Source organism: Calonectris borealis, chromosome 13, assembly GCF_964195595.1.
Source record: "Calonectris borealis chromosome 13, bCalBor7.hap1.2, whole genome shotgun sequence".
Taxonomy (NCBI): domain Eukaryota; kingdom Metazoa; phylum Chordata; class Aves; order Procellariiformes; family Procellariidae; genus Calonectris; species Calonectris borealis.
The window spans coordinates 1,583,699-1,600,255 of record NC_134324.1 but is presented as its reverse complement, the minus strand read 5'-3'; the positions used below and the strand labels follow the sequence as shown (position 1 = coordinate 1,600,255).

Sequence of the window (16,557 nt, the reverse complement as noted above, 5' to 3'; positions counted from 1 at the left end):
GGAGGCTGAAATACCCCCCCCTGCCCATACCTAGGGCAGGGGGGTTTCCAGGACATCTCCCATCATATTTCCCTCTGGCTGGAGGAGACATTGCCGTCACGAAACCGGGGTTACAACCTGCTCTGCAGGGAGAAGCCTATGCACAAAATCCGGTACTGTGTCGGCAGAGATAATTCTGAATGATAGAAGCTCAATTTCTGAGAAGCGCATGAGCTCAGCCCTGCGCCCACCTCTCTCTCCACTGACGCGACCCAGGCTGTGCAAGGCTCTTCCCAGCCCGGCGGTGCTGCCCTGCCCTGCAGCTCAACACACCTGAAGGTTTGGTGCTCCCCTGACTAAACCTACACGTTTTCTGCACCTCGAAGGAAAGCCACAGGCTTTCCTTGCACCGCTGCAGTTCCTCAAGGTATTCCTAGATATTCCATCAGGACAGCTCTCGCCGAGCTTTGCTCCGGGAGGACAGTGGCTTTGGAGTGCCCGAGGGACTGAGCGATGTCCCCTCTGCCCCTCGCTGATGCCTTCCCACAGAGCGGGGACTCGCAGGACCGATGGCCGTGGGCTTGCACGCAGTCAGCGCGCGAAGCACCGTCACTTGTTAGGAGGGAAGCGTCGTGGGCTGTGGTGTCTCTCCTTTGTCACCCCGTGGGGCTGTCACACGAGCCCACGTGCCCACCAGAACCATCCCTGCAGCCGCCAGCCCCCGGTCCCTGCGCGGAGCACGAATCCTGCCCTTCCTCAGGCAGATCTGGCCTGCAGCTTCCTCATCTCTGGTGCACCAGGTACAGAGACCAGTGGTGCTGCATTATTCGCACTAAAAAGCCCGGGGTCTCGAGGAGGCCCCGGCACTGCCCTCCTTCCCAAGGCAGCTTTAGTTCTGGTACAGTAACACGCCACAGCTGCACAGAAGATTTAGGCTGCCGTAAGCAGCTCTTCTGGGCTAAGCAGAAAAAAGAAAAAAAATTAAACATTGCTGAAGAAAAATAAAAAATTAAAAAAAGATGAAAAATTAGCCAGACTGCAGCGGGTTTTGGTAGCACAGCGTGTCCTCGTGCCTGGTGCACACAGGCGTCCGTGTCAACCCGCTGCCTCCCGGCAGCGTTTCCTCGAGGGCCGGTGCAGAGCAGTGCCAGAGGCGGAGGGTCCCGCGCAGCCCCCGCGCAGCTCAGTCTGCCCCGCAAATAAAGCTGAGGGTGGGAGATGGCGGAGGGAAGCCCCCTCGATGCCGGGCTCCAGCGATCCTGAAGGCCAAGGGCTTCTCTCTGCCCGCCCTGCAAGGTGGCCGTGGGGAGGAGAGGTCGGTAGCTCTTGGGAGCCAGCGACCAGAGTCTTCCCACGTAGTTTTGGGCTAAACTTGAACTTTTTAGCATCTCAGGTAAGGTAGGGCGAGTCCAGGGTAAAGAACTGAAGCCCTGGCTTCGAAAAGGGTAAATCCGAGGAATTTATATCAAAGCAGGAGCGGTCATAAGGAGGACATATGGAACGGACTTTTTCTGCTCACTTCTTAAGTTATTGGAAACTGCACACCCAAGGCCGTGATCCGGCTACAGGACCTCCACGTAAGGGGCTCGGTTTCCAGGAGACCTGGGATTTCAGTGATTTGCAACCTCGAGACTGTTAATATTACGTGACAGCAATAACCAGGGGAAGGAAAACCCGAGCGTTTGTTCTTAGATGCATCCCAGCAGTTGCAGATTTGAGCAAGAAGAAAGATCACAAGGCTCAGACGTAATATCCTATAGTAACACAGCCTTAAACCAGCAATTTCCTCTGTGGAATCCATGTCGGATCAAGGCTTGATAAAGCGCACCATTTGAGCATTGGTTAGAGGGTTTGGAAAGGGGCAGTAGCCATTTGTTGCGGTATGGAATAGTAAAAAAAAAATTGCTTATTACAAAGGCATATTTCAAACAGCGACCAGATACAGCTCTAATGAGTGCCATTTGCCTTCATCTCCTTTATTACAGGTCCGGCAGTCGTGGCTCCACGAGCTCTGCATTGCTAGCTGTGGGGAATGCTGCCTTTCCAGGCTAAACCAGCCAATATAAACATGTGTGTTTCATCTCAGAATAAAAAAAAAATGATTGAAAAATAGCAAACCATGTCATTTTTGAAAGGAGTAATCCATTTGTGATTTTAAATAACATACTTTTGGATGTGAAGGCCAGTTTCTCTGGATCAATTGGATGAAGACATCTGCTTTATTTCAAAAAGATCTGAAGAGGTAAGACTTGACAGTTCTTTGTTGAAATCTTTGCTATCTCCTTTGTATATCTAAATTACATTTATTGATATACAATGTTGACGTTTTTGTAATACTTCTAAATCTCATAACCTTCTGTTTCAAATTCACAGTCTTCTACCACTTAAGCTATTATTATTTTTACCAGTCCCAAGGGTGTGCTAGAGTCTCTTTGGTACAAATTAGAAAGGCTTTTATGAAAAACTTACAGTTTATATAAAAGAGGTTCTCTCTTTGGCTTCCTAACTCCACCATCTGCAATGCCAACGTAGTGACAGTTTCTAGCATAGGCTCACCCAGAACGGGTCTCCACGGCATCTGGTGTTTTAGCACTGATGCTAGACTTGTTCACAACTAGGCTCGGAGGATCTGAAGTGGTGTTAGAAACAGTAGCAATTTTCCCCAAGAGAAAAAAGAAAACCAAAAAAAAGCCAAATGCTGACAAGCTTGTGAATACAAAGACGTCAGGGGACCTTCTGACAGCAAGCCTTTCCTCCGAGCTGGGCGCAGGCTTACCTGTGGCTTTACCGTAGGCGGGTTGCTAACCTGGGCTTAGCACCGAGCGACGGGAGAAACGGCTTTGGGGAAGACAGAGCGCTAACCGGGTTCGCAGGGAACAAACGCTGGGGTAGCAATGACCAAATGATCCCTGCGCGGAGAAGGTGTGGGTCAACCCGGTTAGTTTTGGAGCAAAGATCAAGTCACAGGCAAGCAGGCTGGGTGATAGAGAGGAGGGCGGTGGGAAGAAGCTGAGAAAGACTGGAGGAAGAAGAGTGCGAGAACTTGCTAGAGCAAGCCTCGGAAAAGGTGGCAGATCAGATGTGAAGGGTAGCTAGGAAGCCTGAGAGAGAGATGTGGAGGCTATAATCCTAGTTATCACGTATGTGGGACTCATTTCGTACTGAAAACATGAAGAGGACTGGTAGGGAAAAGGAAATCAGGAGGTAAGTGAGGTGATGTGCCACGGACACTACAAAGACCACCTCTCCCTAAGGTGGCGTTGCACACAGCAATCCCTGTTACTTGGTTCGGGTCTCTTGTCTTGATGTTTCCACATTAAGACGAGGAAGTTTGATGTAATTTGACATCCCTTGGATTTACCAGGTCTGTGATCTTTGCTTGCACTTAACACTTCCCTCTTCAAAGGAAAACCAGACCCTACATGCTTTTCCTTACAGGAAGCTGCCCAAAGGGCAGCACAAGGGATGGATCCACGTTGGATGGCACTAGGTGGTAGCACATGGCATCCTGGACATGCCATGCGGCGTGTCTGTGTCGCTCCCCTAAGACAACACCAAATTCATCTCCAGAATCTCCTTCTGTGAGCCCTCACCTTCACCAGCCGAAGGCTCTCGATTGCTCTCACCAGGAGTGAGTTTTCCCAAAGTACAACCGATTTCATAACAGGGATGAGATGTTTGTGGAGGAGGACAGGAACAGGACACTGATCGGAGGGGCCATGGCTGGAATGGGGCTGGAAGAGGGAAGACTCCTCGGGGCCCAAGAAGAGCAGGGGGCTTGACAGGGAATAAAAAACACCAGTGGACTTCTTTTTGGATAATACAGTTGGACTGGAAATAACTCATAACTAAGCACGCCCCACTTTCCAGATCTACTTGCTCATCTGGGCAACAGGAGGAGGAGGATTGTGTCCAGTCCTTCCCAAACTCAGCCTACATCATCCAGCCTAACCTTACCCAGTCTCCTCTGCCATTATTTGAAAGAGAAGTCCCCAGGACAGGACCAGCACGTTCCTGCTGACCACCACCAACTCTTCTCAGCAGTCGGGGATCTGCCCTTCTGTAGACTCCAGGAACACGATGACCGAGGTCATCCCACTTCCAGCGCTTCACTCTCAGGCTTTTGAATTTAGTTCTTTTTTCCAGAATACTGGGACCTACATTTTCACCTGATATGTTTAATTAACAGGGTTCTTGAGTAAACTCCTGGCTCCAGCCAAGCTCATGAGGGAGGATGATCATCCAAGTCCCCTGTGGCACCAGCAACGCCTTCTCCTTCTGTGCCGGACCCTCTCCTTGAAATAAGCAGCTCTATGAATACAGATGAAGGAAAGGAAAGGCACTTCTACTGCCTTCATGTGGAGGCAGAAAACACTCCCCTTCCCAGCCGTTTCCCATCAAGGGGCTTCACTTCAATACAATTAAAGCTGAATTAATAAAGGCACTGACGTTTTTAGCAGAGGAAACACATCAGTATGACCTTGATCTTCCGCAGTTACCAAAGCAGATCTAAGAGAATGACACGAACCATCGCGCAGTGTCGAGGCCATGATCCAAAGTGGGCAAAGGAGAGGCCGGGAAAAACAGAGCGAGAGAGAGAAGTCGCACGGTAAAACCCATCTGGCCCATAGCATCTGACGTGTAAAACCATATAAACCCACCTTCTACAGCCCAGCCAGGCAACTCCTGCTCTGCTACGGCAAGGGGGTTGCTAATGAAAAATAAATTGTAAGCTCTTACTTAACGCAAACTTTAGACAAAAAGAAGAGAACAAAGGAGTCCTCCAGGCAAAAAATGTGGAAAATTACGATCATTAATAATTTCTTCAACTCTTAACTACAAGATTTTCATCAGTTTTCTGAGGCGGCATCACACTAACTTTCCAGTCACAAAGTCCATAAACCCCCCCCAAAAATACCTGTTTGATCACATAAAAATAGATGAAGAACTCCTCGCCACCATCAGGGCGCTCCGATTTGCACGTATCCAGAACATAGGGACTTTGAAAGGCCTAGAAACATCCTTGAGCTTCTTGGTGGGTGGAAACCAGCCCGAAACTGCATTCTTAGAGCAGAGAGTAGGAAGGACAATAAAACACAGTTCCTCTTCAGGATTCTTAGTCTCACATGTTCAAATGTTGGTGTGAAGAACGAGGCCCTCACGCACATTTTTAGATCCACACTAACATGTTGCCCAGTTTTCATGAGCCCCGAGTACTCCTGTGCCCAGGGAAGACAGAGAAGCTTCAGGAGCTCTAAAATTGTTCAGAAATATAATTATGCACTTAGCACGATTTCTGGATGCACGTGTTTGAAACTGGTACTTTTTTTCTTTTTTGATAAACCGTAATGCAGAACCTTGTGTGTCATCTATTAAACTATATAAATAAATATAGAAACAAAGGGAACTAGTTCACATCCAGAAGAGATGATGTTAGAAATCCGGACCCCACCCATGATTTCAGTGTCTGGAGAGTCCCATCTTGCACCTCAAAGCTTTTCCAAGCCTGGAGTTCGATTTGGGTCTGCAGTGCTTTGTATGGTTTTCTCAGGGGTGCAGCATTTTCCATGCTCTTTCCAGCAGAAATACTTTCATGCTGCCCATTTCAGTTTTTATGGAGTCATAAGGCAAACTTTCAATGGCTGCTAATGAAATCCCTGGGACTCGGCATGTTCCTGGGTGGATTTTTGGCTGCTGCATCAGTTCAGGCACCATGTGTGACCCTTCCCTGGGCTCTGCCCAATGCAAGCTCAGGAGCAGCATCGTTCCCCCGGGCTGGGCGGGCGTGTGTCTTCTTGCCCCCTTCTCCGGCCCCATAAATCTTGGCTTCTTTTTATACAGTCTCCAAGCCCCAACGGGACCTGCCCGCTTCCAGGGCATCCTGGAGGCAGGGAGACGGGGCACGCTCATGGTACCTCTCTTCCAGGAAAGGCAGCGACCGAGGGGGAGATGCTTGGGGTCTGTTAAAGCAGGAGAGGCCTGGAGCGCATGGGTGAGGGGTGCTGTGTCTCAGTGACAAGGCACAGGGGCATCAAAAGGAGCTGCCAAGAACAAATACCTAAGACAAATGTCTTCTTAAGCATGCAGCGTGGTACTCCGGCACCCATTGCCGCGGGAGGGGGGATGCCAGGGGAGTAGCTGGGTCCAAGAATACAGCAGTTCAACATCAGTCCAGAGCCGTTACATAAAGAGATACCAGGAAATCCCTTGTATTTGGCTCAGAAATCCCATTAATCGCACGTTGATGCACAGTTATTCCAGGAGCATGGCTGCCCCGCTCTCACACAGCTTCCCGAAGCATCTGCCTGAGCCCGGCCCCGCAGAGCCGTGCCATGGTGTTATTTCCTACAGGCTCAGCAAGCGGCTCCAGCCACATCTCCCACCCTTCGGCTGTGTTCTCCCCCCCAGGCCCGGCACTCAAGCTTTTAATCTCCAGCGGCAGGTCCATTTCGAAAGGCTTCGTAGCTGGTCCCCACCACCTACCCAGTGCCGAGCGCGGCGGAGACGCCAGCCGGTGCTTTCTCGTCGCTGCAGCGGGAGGTTGGTAGGAATGAACGATGGCACGTGGTTTGCTGGGACCCATCCTGCCAGCAGTGCTCCCAAAGGAAAAAGTGATCCCAAACCCGTTTGCTGAGAAATCTGGTGCTTTCTGCGTCCTGAGGCTGTTTACCAGCTCAAGCCCTTTGCAGGGCTCTTATATGAGTTTCTAGAGCCCAGCTGAGGCCCAGAGCTGCTCAAATTGGGGCAGTTTGGGGCACACCCATGAGGAACCACTATTGCAGGTACGTTAAAAGCAAGTGGAGGGGCCTGCAGACATTAAGAAATACCCGAGTTTGGATTTAATTGCCTTCAGCAGGATATGTGCTAACCTGCGACACCTGAGTCTGCTCCGGAGATAGCCTCTGGTGGATGCTCTTCCGCTTGTCTGCGGGGCTAAGCGTGAGCCCTCTATGCAATTAAGAAGAGACCCCTGGTTCTGTTTGCTGGCCATCATGCTTCTACATTCGAAGTTCATGTTCATGCTTTGTCCTGGAAACCATCTTGACTTTGCCTTATTTTTACACGTTGGCGGCACCAGAACATGGTACTCTCTGAAAATCAAAACAATAGGCTGGAACGGAGCAGGACAAAAGGATTTTAGAGCAAAGGACCCCACTGTCCCTGGCCAGTGCTTCTGTAGATCTGCACTGTCCCCACCAAAGCTGAGAAATTTGGTGGGCATTCACACAGTTATTGCTGCTGGAGACCTTGTGAGAGGTTGTAGGTGACTTAATGTGACTTAAGAAACAAGCAAACAGCACGGTTTCAGTTAAAATTGGGCTGGATAATGCCAATCTCCAGTTGCCCACACCGGGAGTAGCACCGTGACGCTCCCAGCTGCCTGTCCCGGTATCCCAAACCTCCTGCCCCGGGTTTTGTGGACAAAGAGACAACCAGGCGGTTGAATCAACGCAATGGCTCCCTCTGAAAGGAGGGGTGATGCCACCTTCTCCCCAGCTGGTGGGTACCCCGAGCAGAGCACTGTGGAAATGCCGATCAGGCACCAGTCCATCTGCTACCACTGATGCCCAGGGAAGAAACGCGGCTGTACCTGTGTCCACCTGTAAGAAGGTGCGCAGGCTGCCGGGGGCACAGGCAGCTCTGGAACACTTTGGATTTTGCAGCTGAAGGGCTGAATGTGGATATTGGCTCCGCGTGGGGCAGAGAGAGGAGCCAAAGGCGTCCCTGCGGGGCGAGGAAAGGGGAGGTGCAGCCGCAGGGACCCCGCGCCCAGCCCAGCCAGCAGCCCCGGCCCCGCTCCCGAGCACGACCTTCCAGCCCAGCCTCCCGCTGCCGGGCCGGCTCCTCTCTCTGAGCAACTCCAGTAAATACAGGGTTTTTTTGTTTCTGAGCCACGAAGGAAACCTGTCTCTTGTAGACGACTCGGTTTGGGCAGAGAGGAACGAGAACCCTGTGAGAGGCCAGCAAATGACGCCTTCGGTTCTAGCCGTGATATATCCTGCTAATTATTTACTCCCCCAACCCCTCATGCAGTTACACACCAGACACCCCACTCCCCGGCCGTGCCCCCCACGTCTCCCCTCCCGCACCCACCGCTTCTCCTTCTCCGCCCCGGTTTTACGGCAGAGCCGATGCCTCCCAGCGCCCTCCCCCTCCCGTCGGCCTTCCCTACCAATCCGCTTTTTAAAACATGATTTCTATCTCCGTCCAATTTCATGCCTTTTTTTGCTCTCTTTTCTTCGTCGTCTTTCCAAACTGCGAATTTTCAGCTCGGGGTAGGAATGGCCAAAGTGTAACTTCAGAGTTTTATTACATGGCCTTTTGCAGCCTGGCATGCAGCATTCAATTTGGAGCGGAGTGTCCTAGCTCTGTTGCATGCCGAGATCTGTTGTCCAGATGAATTAATTCCAGATTATATGTGGGTGTGGACTTCAGCTGGGCAAAATTTGGATACCCTGGTTTAGTCATTATTCTCTGATGAATCTCTTGGTGACAGTCTTTGCCCCTATTGTTCTGAGGTGAGCCCCATGGCAAGAAATGTGAAGGCAAGAAACAAAAGAATATAAAGAAAGGTTACGAAATCAAATTCAGTAAGGCAGGGTTATTGTCCCTCCATTCTGCCTCTTCTGTCCTCCATTTGAGATTGGATTTTGCAGGAAAAAAACACCCGTAGGACAGAGCGAGCGAGTTTGCGGGGCAGGTTCCGGTGGGGAGCCGGGGGCCGGCACCCGTCCCACCGCGTCTCCCCGGCCGAGCAGCACACCGGGACTACCCGGCCCAAATTAAACCACAGAGAAAGGGAGGAGGAAGTTATCATCAATTCTTAACATTTTATTTCTTTACTGGGTTAAACAAGGAGCGGAGAAAACCTCTGCCCCAAAATACAACAGAACTGAAAGCATTACAGGTACAGAGACTATTGAACACAGAGAGTAGTAGGATAATATTTTTAATACAACTGAATTATAGCATGGGTTTGTGTTTTTGTTGGTTTTTTTCGTTTGTTTTCTGTCAAACCATTTTGGAAAATAAATGTAATAGGAACTAGTGCAAAAAAGTTCTAAACATGAAGCACAGTGTATAAAATGGCATAAGAAAACTGTCCCCTCGAGGACACAGTCACTTTCTTATGACAGAGGGGAGAAAGAGAAACAGAAGGGGGGTGGGAACAGAGAGGGAGGGTCCGGGAGGCAGAGGAAGAAAGCTGGAAAGAAAGAGAAACCGGGCAGGGGGATTAGAAAGAATATTTTGACTTCAGCAGTATGGTTTGTTTGTTTTCACCTCACCACCATGTACTGTAAAAGGACCTTTTTTGTAGGTCTGAGCTCTGTAACCACCGACATTTCACGAGCACTTGAGAAGGGTTCGGTCACAAGCAGCCTGCTCACACACAGGCAAAGCCATCCCGGGGGGGCTCCGGGCCCTGCCGAGGTCCCCCCGCGCCCCTCGCGCCTGCCGCGTGCCGGGACCCCCCCGGCCCGGCCCTCGCCGGCAGCGGAGGGGCAGAGAGACCTCGCCTCGGCTGCCAGGAGCGGCATCTCCCACGCTTGGAATGGAGCAGGGCAAGGGGGCGAGGACGCTTTCTTTGGGGCTCTCTCCAGGACTCCCCCTCGAAACGGTTCTCGCTGAGCCGCGGCGTTCGCTTTTCTCGCTTTGCGGCATCCCCGCCGGACCAGCGCATTTAATTTCTTCCAAATCGAAACTCCCGTGAAGAAGGAGTACGTCTGGTTTTGAAGGCATCCCCTAACCGCGACGTCTGCATGCATTGGGGGCTAGAAGAAGCCGGATTCATTTTGGGTTGGAAAAGAAAATAGAGCTTGGTTAGAGGGATGGCGGGGGGCACCCACCGCCGGCTGAGGACCTCGAGAAGAAGACATGCTTCCTGCCAGGCAGCAGCACCTCGGCGGCGAATTCCCGCGGGGAATTCCCAAGCGGCTCCCCAGGTGTGTTATCCTGGTCTGGAACCGTCCTGGTAGGAAGGGCAGCTCTCCAGCTTGCTTTCACCACGGAGCCGCTCAGCCTACTGCCCCCAAGAAATTGGCTGGATGCTATTTTAAGTAGAGCTGGTTGGAATTCCTTACAAATTGCTATTCTCTCCGAATCCACTGCCACCAGTTCCAACTGTGCGAGCAGAAAAAGTGTGATTGATTTTTTTCATTTTATTTTTTGAAAATGAAAGGTTTTGTGGGAAAGGGCTGTTCTTGATACATTTCTCAATTTGAAAAAAATTGGTCATAATTATCAATATGGCTTGTTTTGACAAGTTTCAAAATAAAAAAAAATAACTGTCTGGCTTGAAATGTCTTTTTGTTTTGCAACTCAAGCACGTACCGTTCCCAGATACGTTTAAAAATGGTAAAACCAAACCCCAAATTTCATAAGCCAAACCTAATTTTTTTTTTTTTGAGTTTCAGTTTACAACAAGCGAAGTTGTCGACTTCCTGGGCTGAAAAAGGATCATCATAAAACGCCAAGAAGACTGGAAACCACTCCTGGCCTTGTTTCGAACAAAAGTGCGAGATAGGCCGCCCAAGAGGAAGCTGCAGCACCGGCGTTCGGTGACGCAGCCCAGCTCCTGCCCGCCAGCGCCCACTCCTGCGAGCAGGGGCTGAGCGCTTTGGTAAAACCCCGACAACTTTTAAAAGGAATTTTTTTTTTTTTTTTTTTACGATCCTTATTTGAAAATTATTTATCCTTTGCGTACGGCCACAGCATTTCCTTTGCTCCCTTCATCCCAGAAGGGCAGAACTGCAGGTCCCTTTGGAAACCGCCCCGGAGCAGCCGATGGCGGCGACGTCCCTCTCCCCCTCCCTGCAGCGATGCACAGCACTGGAAGCACTCGCCCAAAGAGAACACCCAAAAAGAGCTGCTGAAAAGCTTCACTCCTGAAATAAAACTAAATGATGCTTGGACCTGTGCAGCCCCCCCAGAGCTGCCGTGATCCAGGAGCCCTGAACAGGCTCCTCCTGGGGGGAGAAGGGGCGAGCACGGGGTTCCCTAACGTGGGAACCGCTGTCACCCCGCTGGGATGCCCGAGAGCTGACTTCGATGGGCTAAACCAGATCGTTACCAAGGTCCTGCCTAAACATCAGACACTGCCCTTCCTAACCTTTCACGTATAATTTAAGAGAGATTTATACCCCCGTGGACGGGAAGCCACAGGGCAGCTCAAAAAGTCTATGCACAAAATTGTGCGCCACATCGCGTAGATTTTAATGGGGATTTTTGCAGAACCTGAGTATGTTTCTGTCCTGATTTTGTCTCTACCAATTTCTATAGGCATTCCTTTCCGGGGCGGTAGCAAGGTATCATATTATAATTTATCACAAGCCTCTGCACGACTTTTTGAGGGCAGAGCCTTCAATCCCAAGGCTGAGCTCAAGGCAGTGCCCTCCCCGCAGGACGGGGGGACCGCAAACGGCCCCGCTCCGGGCTGTAAATCACCCACCTCCCCTGCCAACGCGGCGCGGGGAGACCTCGCCGGCCAGACGGGATGGACAGAGCTCGGCAATGGGAGGCTTCATCGCATCGCCGAGGAGGATCCTGCCCCCGGAGCAGCAGATATCAGGGATTTTCTTTTTTCTTTTTTTAAACGCGGGCGGAGGAACCGTCTCCCAGCATCGCCTGCAGTCCTGAGTGGCAGTGAATGAACTGCCCTGACATCTCCTATTGAAGCAAAGCAAAATGTGTTGAACAAAAACCATTTCAAGATGTTTTCTGAGTGTTGCCAAGTTACTCAACATGTTCTGCTTTAGTTGTCAGATGCTTTCAAAGCGATTTCCCTAACTCAGAGCACGAATGGTGAGGGCTCTCCCTGGGAATCTTTTGCCTGGGGCTACCATGGATCTGTATTTTCATAAGAAAAAGGCTCAACTAATGATTAATCTTCACCAGAGGAAGCAGGGCCTTTCTTTGGGATTTTTCTTCAGTTATTTTTAATTAATTTGTACAACTGGCAGTTACATTAAAGTGCAAAACCCAGGACTAACGCTCCAGCCGGGCAGGACCCGGCTACCTTTCCTCCCGCAGCCCCGGCCGCTCCCCTGCCCGCTCCTGCACCCGGACCCCGCGGGGACAGCGTCACCCCCCCGCTGCCCCGCGCCTCGGGGAGAGGAGGGCTCTTGCCAGGGGGGGCAGGGAGGAATCGCTGCTTTCCGATGGGCATTTTTCTCCGAGCAGAGAGAAGTTTATCCACTGAAGGAAAGGTTGGGTTTTACGTATTAATCCCAATGCATGGCACCTTTGGGGAGAAGAAATAAGATCACTGAATGAAAAGGAGAAAGCACCTTGGTTTTCAATTCCCGGTAGGATAAATCCTGGCGTTTTCCAAGGTCCCAGGTGGCTGCAGGAGCGCGGCTCTGCAAAGGGCTCCTGGTCCCAGGGCTGCGCTGGGCACAGGAGGGGCTCGGGCTGAGGTGTACCTGCACGCACGGGGCAGAGAAACCCTTCCCTCCTTATCGCGGGCACGTTCACTCCATGTTTTAATAAAAATAATGTCAGTGGCATTAACTGAGACAACGTTAACATCTCCTTTCTGGACTTCTCTCTTGTATAGCAAAGATAAAGCTAACATGGATGGAGGATTATTAAGGTTGTAATGTCAGACCAAAGAGAAGATTTTTATCCGACGGCCTTATAATGATGGACTGCGACATACACCGCTTCCAGCTGCTCCGTCCTGTTCTGTGAACAGCCTAGTCTGGATTCATTTAACGAGATTGGCAAAGTGTTGAATACAGCATATGGTGCCCTAAAACCACAGAACTTATTGACAGCAGCCCAGACTCGCTAAATAAAAGAACTCCTTCCAAAAGCCTTGGTCTGTGAAGACTCAGCACTTTCCTTCCAGTCACACTAGGTAAAATCCCAGCCCTGCGCCTGCCAGCGCGGCTCCGCACCCCGCGCGCTCCCCCTGCCCGCGGACCCGGCAGCCTCCCTGCCGACCCGGCACGTTACCCTCACGTGAACACCTCCTGGGAAGCCGCAGCTTGGAAAACGTGCGGATCTCCTCCGGCTACAGCACAACGGCCCTGCAGAGCCTCCTCGCTCCCCGGCTGACGAGGCTGATGCAACTGCACCTCCTCGGCAGTCACACAAAAACCCCGTTTTTGAAGTGGCTCGGCTTTCAGACCGGTCATTGGGATGTAGCCTGGGCGCCCTGCCTCCCGAGGTGAACCTCATCAGCTGACGGTATGGAAGGTGAAGACATTTGTCAGAGCTCCCAGGTCATCCCAGCAAAACCCTGCCGGCCTCCCCTGGTCCCCGAAGATAACCCGGGCTATTTGACCTCGCTCCCGCAGCTCCGTGGAAATCCCCCATCACAAAACCTCCGCGCTGGGTGCCACCAGAAACCGCCCGAGCCTGGACTGACACCAAGGCACTGCTCCACCGCTCTGCTCGCCGGCGGAGCAGAAGAGCCTCAAGGCGGGCTGACGGGCACGCTCCCCTCCCGGACGGTATCAGCGCAGGATTCGCACGCGCGCGGGCGGTGCAGAGGCGCGAGCCCGCACCACCACGCCGCCTGCGAGCGCGCAGGCTCGGGCGCTGCTCAGCGTCTCACCAGCAGACAATGAATAGGGCCAGTGACTCAGGGCCACTTGCTGACGCACCACACTGGGCTATTCTTCTCTCTCTAGATGAGTCGTTCAAAGATTGGATGCAGCCTATCTCCGAGAGGCGCCTGGAATTAGCTTAACTCTTGGCAGTACATGAAAAATCTAATTTCCTTAAGAAGGAACTGGATGCGGCTGTCTCGAGGCAGGCACAGGGCTGTGCTCCCTCCCCCGGGCTGGCTGTACGCTTTTGCGAGTCATCAAAGCAGCTACACCGCTCATGTCTTAGCAGCAGAGCAAACGGAGGAGCCGGATCCCTATTTGCTGAACTGTTGCGCGTCCAAGTTCTCAGACTGATGTAAACTAGACTGGAAATAGACGGATGCTGTGAGGAACAGTCAAATGAGAACGGTCCTACCTTTTCGGGGTAGCAACAGCAAGGAAATCTGCTGGAGAAACACTGCATCTTCCCTGAGCACCCTCCTAGCCCAGCAACCACGGGACCGCGGGTTCACAGGCTTTGTATCTGCAGGACTTTGGTAACAGGCAACTGGTAACGTGTAAACATCACCCCAAAACTCTGAGATTCAAGTCAAAGCAGAAATCAAACATTCAGCTGCTTCTCAGAGCCTCTTTGGTCTGGAAATGGGCTGGAAACATCAGGAAACCTGTCCTTCCCACGAGCTGCCTGGTACTTCCTTCTTCCAGCCGGGTAGGAAGTAGCTTTGCTCATGGGGCTCTGCTCCGCTTTGCTTCACCTCAACAGACCACAAAACTCTTACAGTCCTCAACTCTGTGACTTCTTGGACCCTCGCAGGGATCTGGGATCGGTTTGAGGTGCAGCAGGACATTCCTCCTGCTCCATCCCCGCCTCCCAGCAGGGCTGCAGCGATCCACCCCGCATCTGCTGTAGGCTCCCCGTCAAGAGGCAGCCTAGAAACACATCCTAGCACACGTCCTCTGCAGGCAACCAGCAGGTTCGCATCCGTATCGCGACCAGGACGCTTTGCAGCCGACTCGTGCTAAAACGCACCCTCCTCCTTCCCCTCGCCCACACCCAGAACGAACTTCCTTGTCTCCGGTGCCTGGCCCGGAGGCGCAGCGCCGTCCCCCATGCACCACCTCGCAGTATTCATGCTGGGAACAGTTCCTGGTGGGTGGATGGAGAATTTGGGAGTTTCCTAGGAAAGCGGGACCTGATGTCTGTTGGGGCTGAATCCCTGGATACACTGAGCTCAGGCTAAAAAAAACCCAAGTGAGCCAAATGAGGCTGCACCAGCCAGCACCTTGCCCGGCTGAGTTCAGCTGTCCCAGCTGGGCTCCTAGAAATCTTCTGATCTGGGGGGCATCCATGGATAGAAAGTATTCACGAGAACTCTCTTCCCCAGCTGGGCTTTATTAGCGCCTCTTCTTTGTGTGGGAGACTCTCCCTACAAGCCAGATTTCTCCAGCCCTTTTGCCCAGTCCTTCTGCCATCCAGTCGATGATTTGTAGCTGGGAAGCGTGGAAGGATGCCTTCTGACGCCCTGCATCCAATTGTTACCATGCGCGATCCCACTCCCTCGCTTAGCCTGCGCACTGCTGGAGTCACATCTCCCTAACTCCTCTCGGAGACCAGCCACTCCGGTCAAGAAAGAGAGCAAAAAAGGTTAAACCAAATCATCAGGACGCTTGGCAAAGTGGGATGTGGGAATGCTGGGGATGTCCCGCCTGCTCTGTGCCACCTCCCTCCCCCTCCACCTCCTTGCACAGAGGAGCAGGAGAGGCAAGGCTGGAGGAGCAGGTCGGGGACGTAATGAGATGAACCCCGAGTAGTACCACAGTGTAGCATAATAGCGTCCCACTCCTGTCCCCCAAATCCCAGCAGCGAGGGCAATGCCACGCTGAGGACGCTGCACCCCACGAGGATGGTTCTGCCTTGAGCTGGTGGGTTTTTCCCCCGGGACAGGAGGGGGGGGGGCAAGGCTGTGCCAAGAAGTGCTGCCTCCCTGCCCGCCTGGCCCTGCGGGATTTACAGACCGAGGAGGAAAAGAAAGGGGGGCTGGGCTGACTGTCAAACCCCTGGCATGTCGCAGGCGGGTAGGGTGCGGGCGCCCAAGGCACTCGCGGCAGGCGGCCGGGAGATGCGCGGCAGTCCCGGGGGGACACCCCTTCTGAAGGGACCCCCTCCTCTCCGCTCCCCCCGCCCCCGAGCCGTACCTTCCTGCGCCGGCGTCTCGGCGAGGCCGGGCACGCCACGCTGCCCGGCTGCTACTGACCGAACCCTTCTCAAAGCCGAGTCCCGCAGCCCTGTGCGCATTAGAGACTCTTCATCACGGGGATGCCCCGCGGCGAGCAGCTCTTGGGGGTATGTGCGGGGGTGTGTGTGTGTGCGTCACCCCCAATCCCGTGCCTCCCATTGGAGGAATAGCATGTGCCCCCCTTAGTGGAAAAAGATCTGGCGTTCTTCTTGGAGGTCGGCTTTCCCCTCCGCATCACTCGTCCCGTGCCACGCTCTCCTCCAGGGCGGGCAGGGCCTCCAGGCTGAGCCCTCCGCCGGCCGCCCCGCTGCCGCCGTGCACGCTCGAGAAGGACACCATGGTGTGGAGAAGCATCAGGACCAGCACGCACAGTCTGATCCTGCTGCTGCCGAGGCGAGACCCTGCGGAGACCGGCAGCAAGGATGGGGAGTGGGGCTGGTGGTACTGGTGGTGGTGGTGGTGGTAGAGGTGGTAGTGGTTCTGCTGCTGGTGATGGAGGTGGGGGTCGTGGCGGTGGAAATGGAGTGACTCTGAGGCTGTGGATTTGGGGGATGTGTTGTCGTTGCTGTCTGGGGGGTGGTCGCAGGAGTCCCATTGCACCTCGCAGCACTTGGCCTCCTCGTCAGGCAGCTGGTTCTCCAGCAGCCCTGCGGGAAGGAAGCGGAGGAAGAGGAGGGGGTCAGCAGGAGACCGCGGACGGGGCTGCAGAGGGACCGAGCCCCGGTGCCTGCCAGCCACGTGCTGCGGGATGGGCAGGGTCTGAGAACCGAGACCCCCTGGGACCG

The 16,557-nt window shown here is 53.1% G+C and overlaps 1 protein-coding gene across 3 annotated transcripts in view; it reads right to left on the bottom strand.

The window, feature by feature from the left end:
• Window positions 1-8,786: 8,786 nt before the first annotated feature.
• Window positions 8,787-16,557, bottom strand: part of NALF2 (NALCN channel auxiliary factor 2) — a 32,418-nt gene continuing 24,647 nt past the window's right edge. The window contains exons 3-4 of one of the 3 annotated variants that reach the window (XR_012675496.1): window positions 11,429-16,419; window positions 8,787-9,752 (exon numbers count right to left, since the gene is read on the bottom strand). Coding sequence is in view for 1 of the 3 variants with exons in the window: in XM_075161892.1 (XP_075017993.1) it covers window positions 16,007-16,419 (413 nt within the window). In the remaining 2 variants the exon portion in view is untranslated. Of the gene's footprint in view, window positions 16,420-16,557 lie in introns of all 3 variants that reach the window. The other 2 variants (XR_012675497.1, XM_075161892.1) reach the window with 2 other exon arrangements.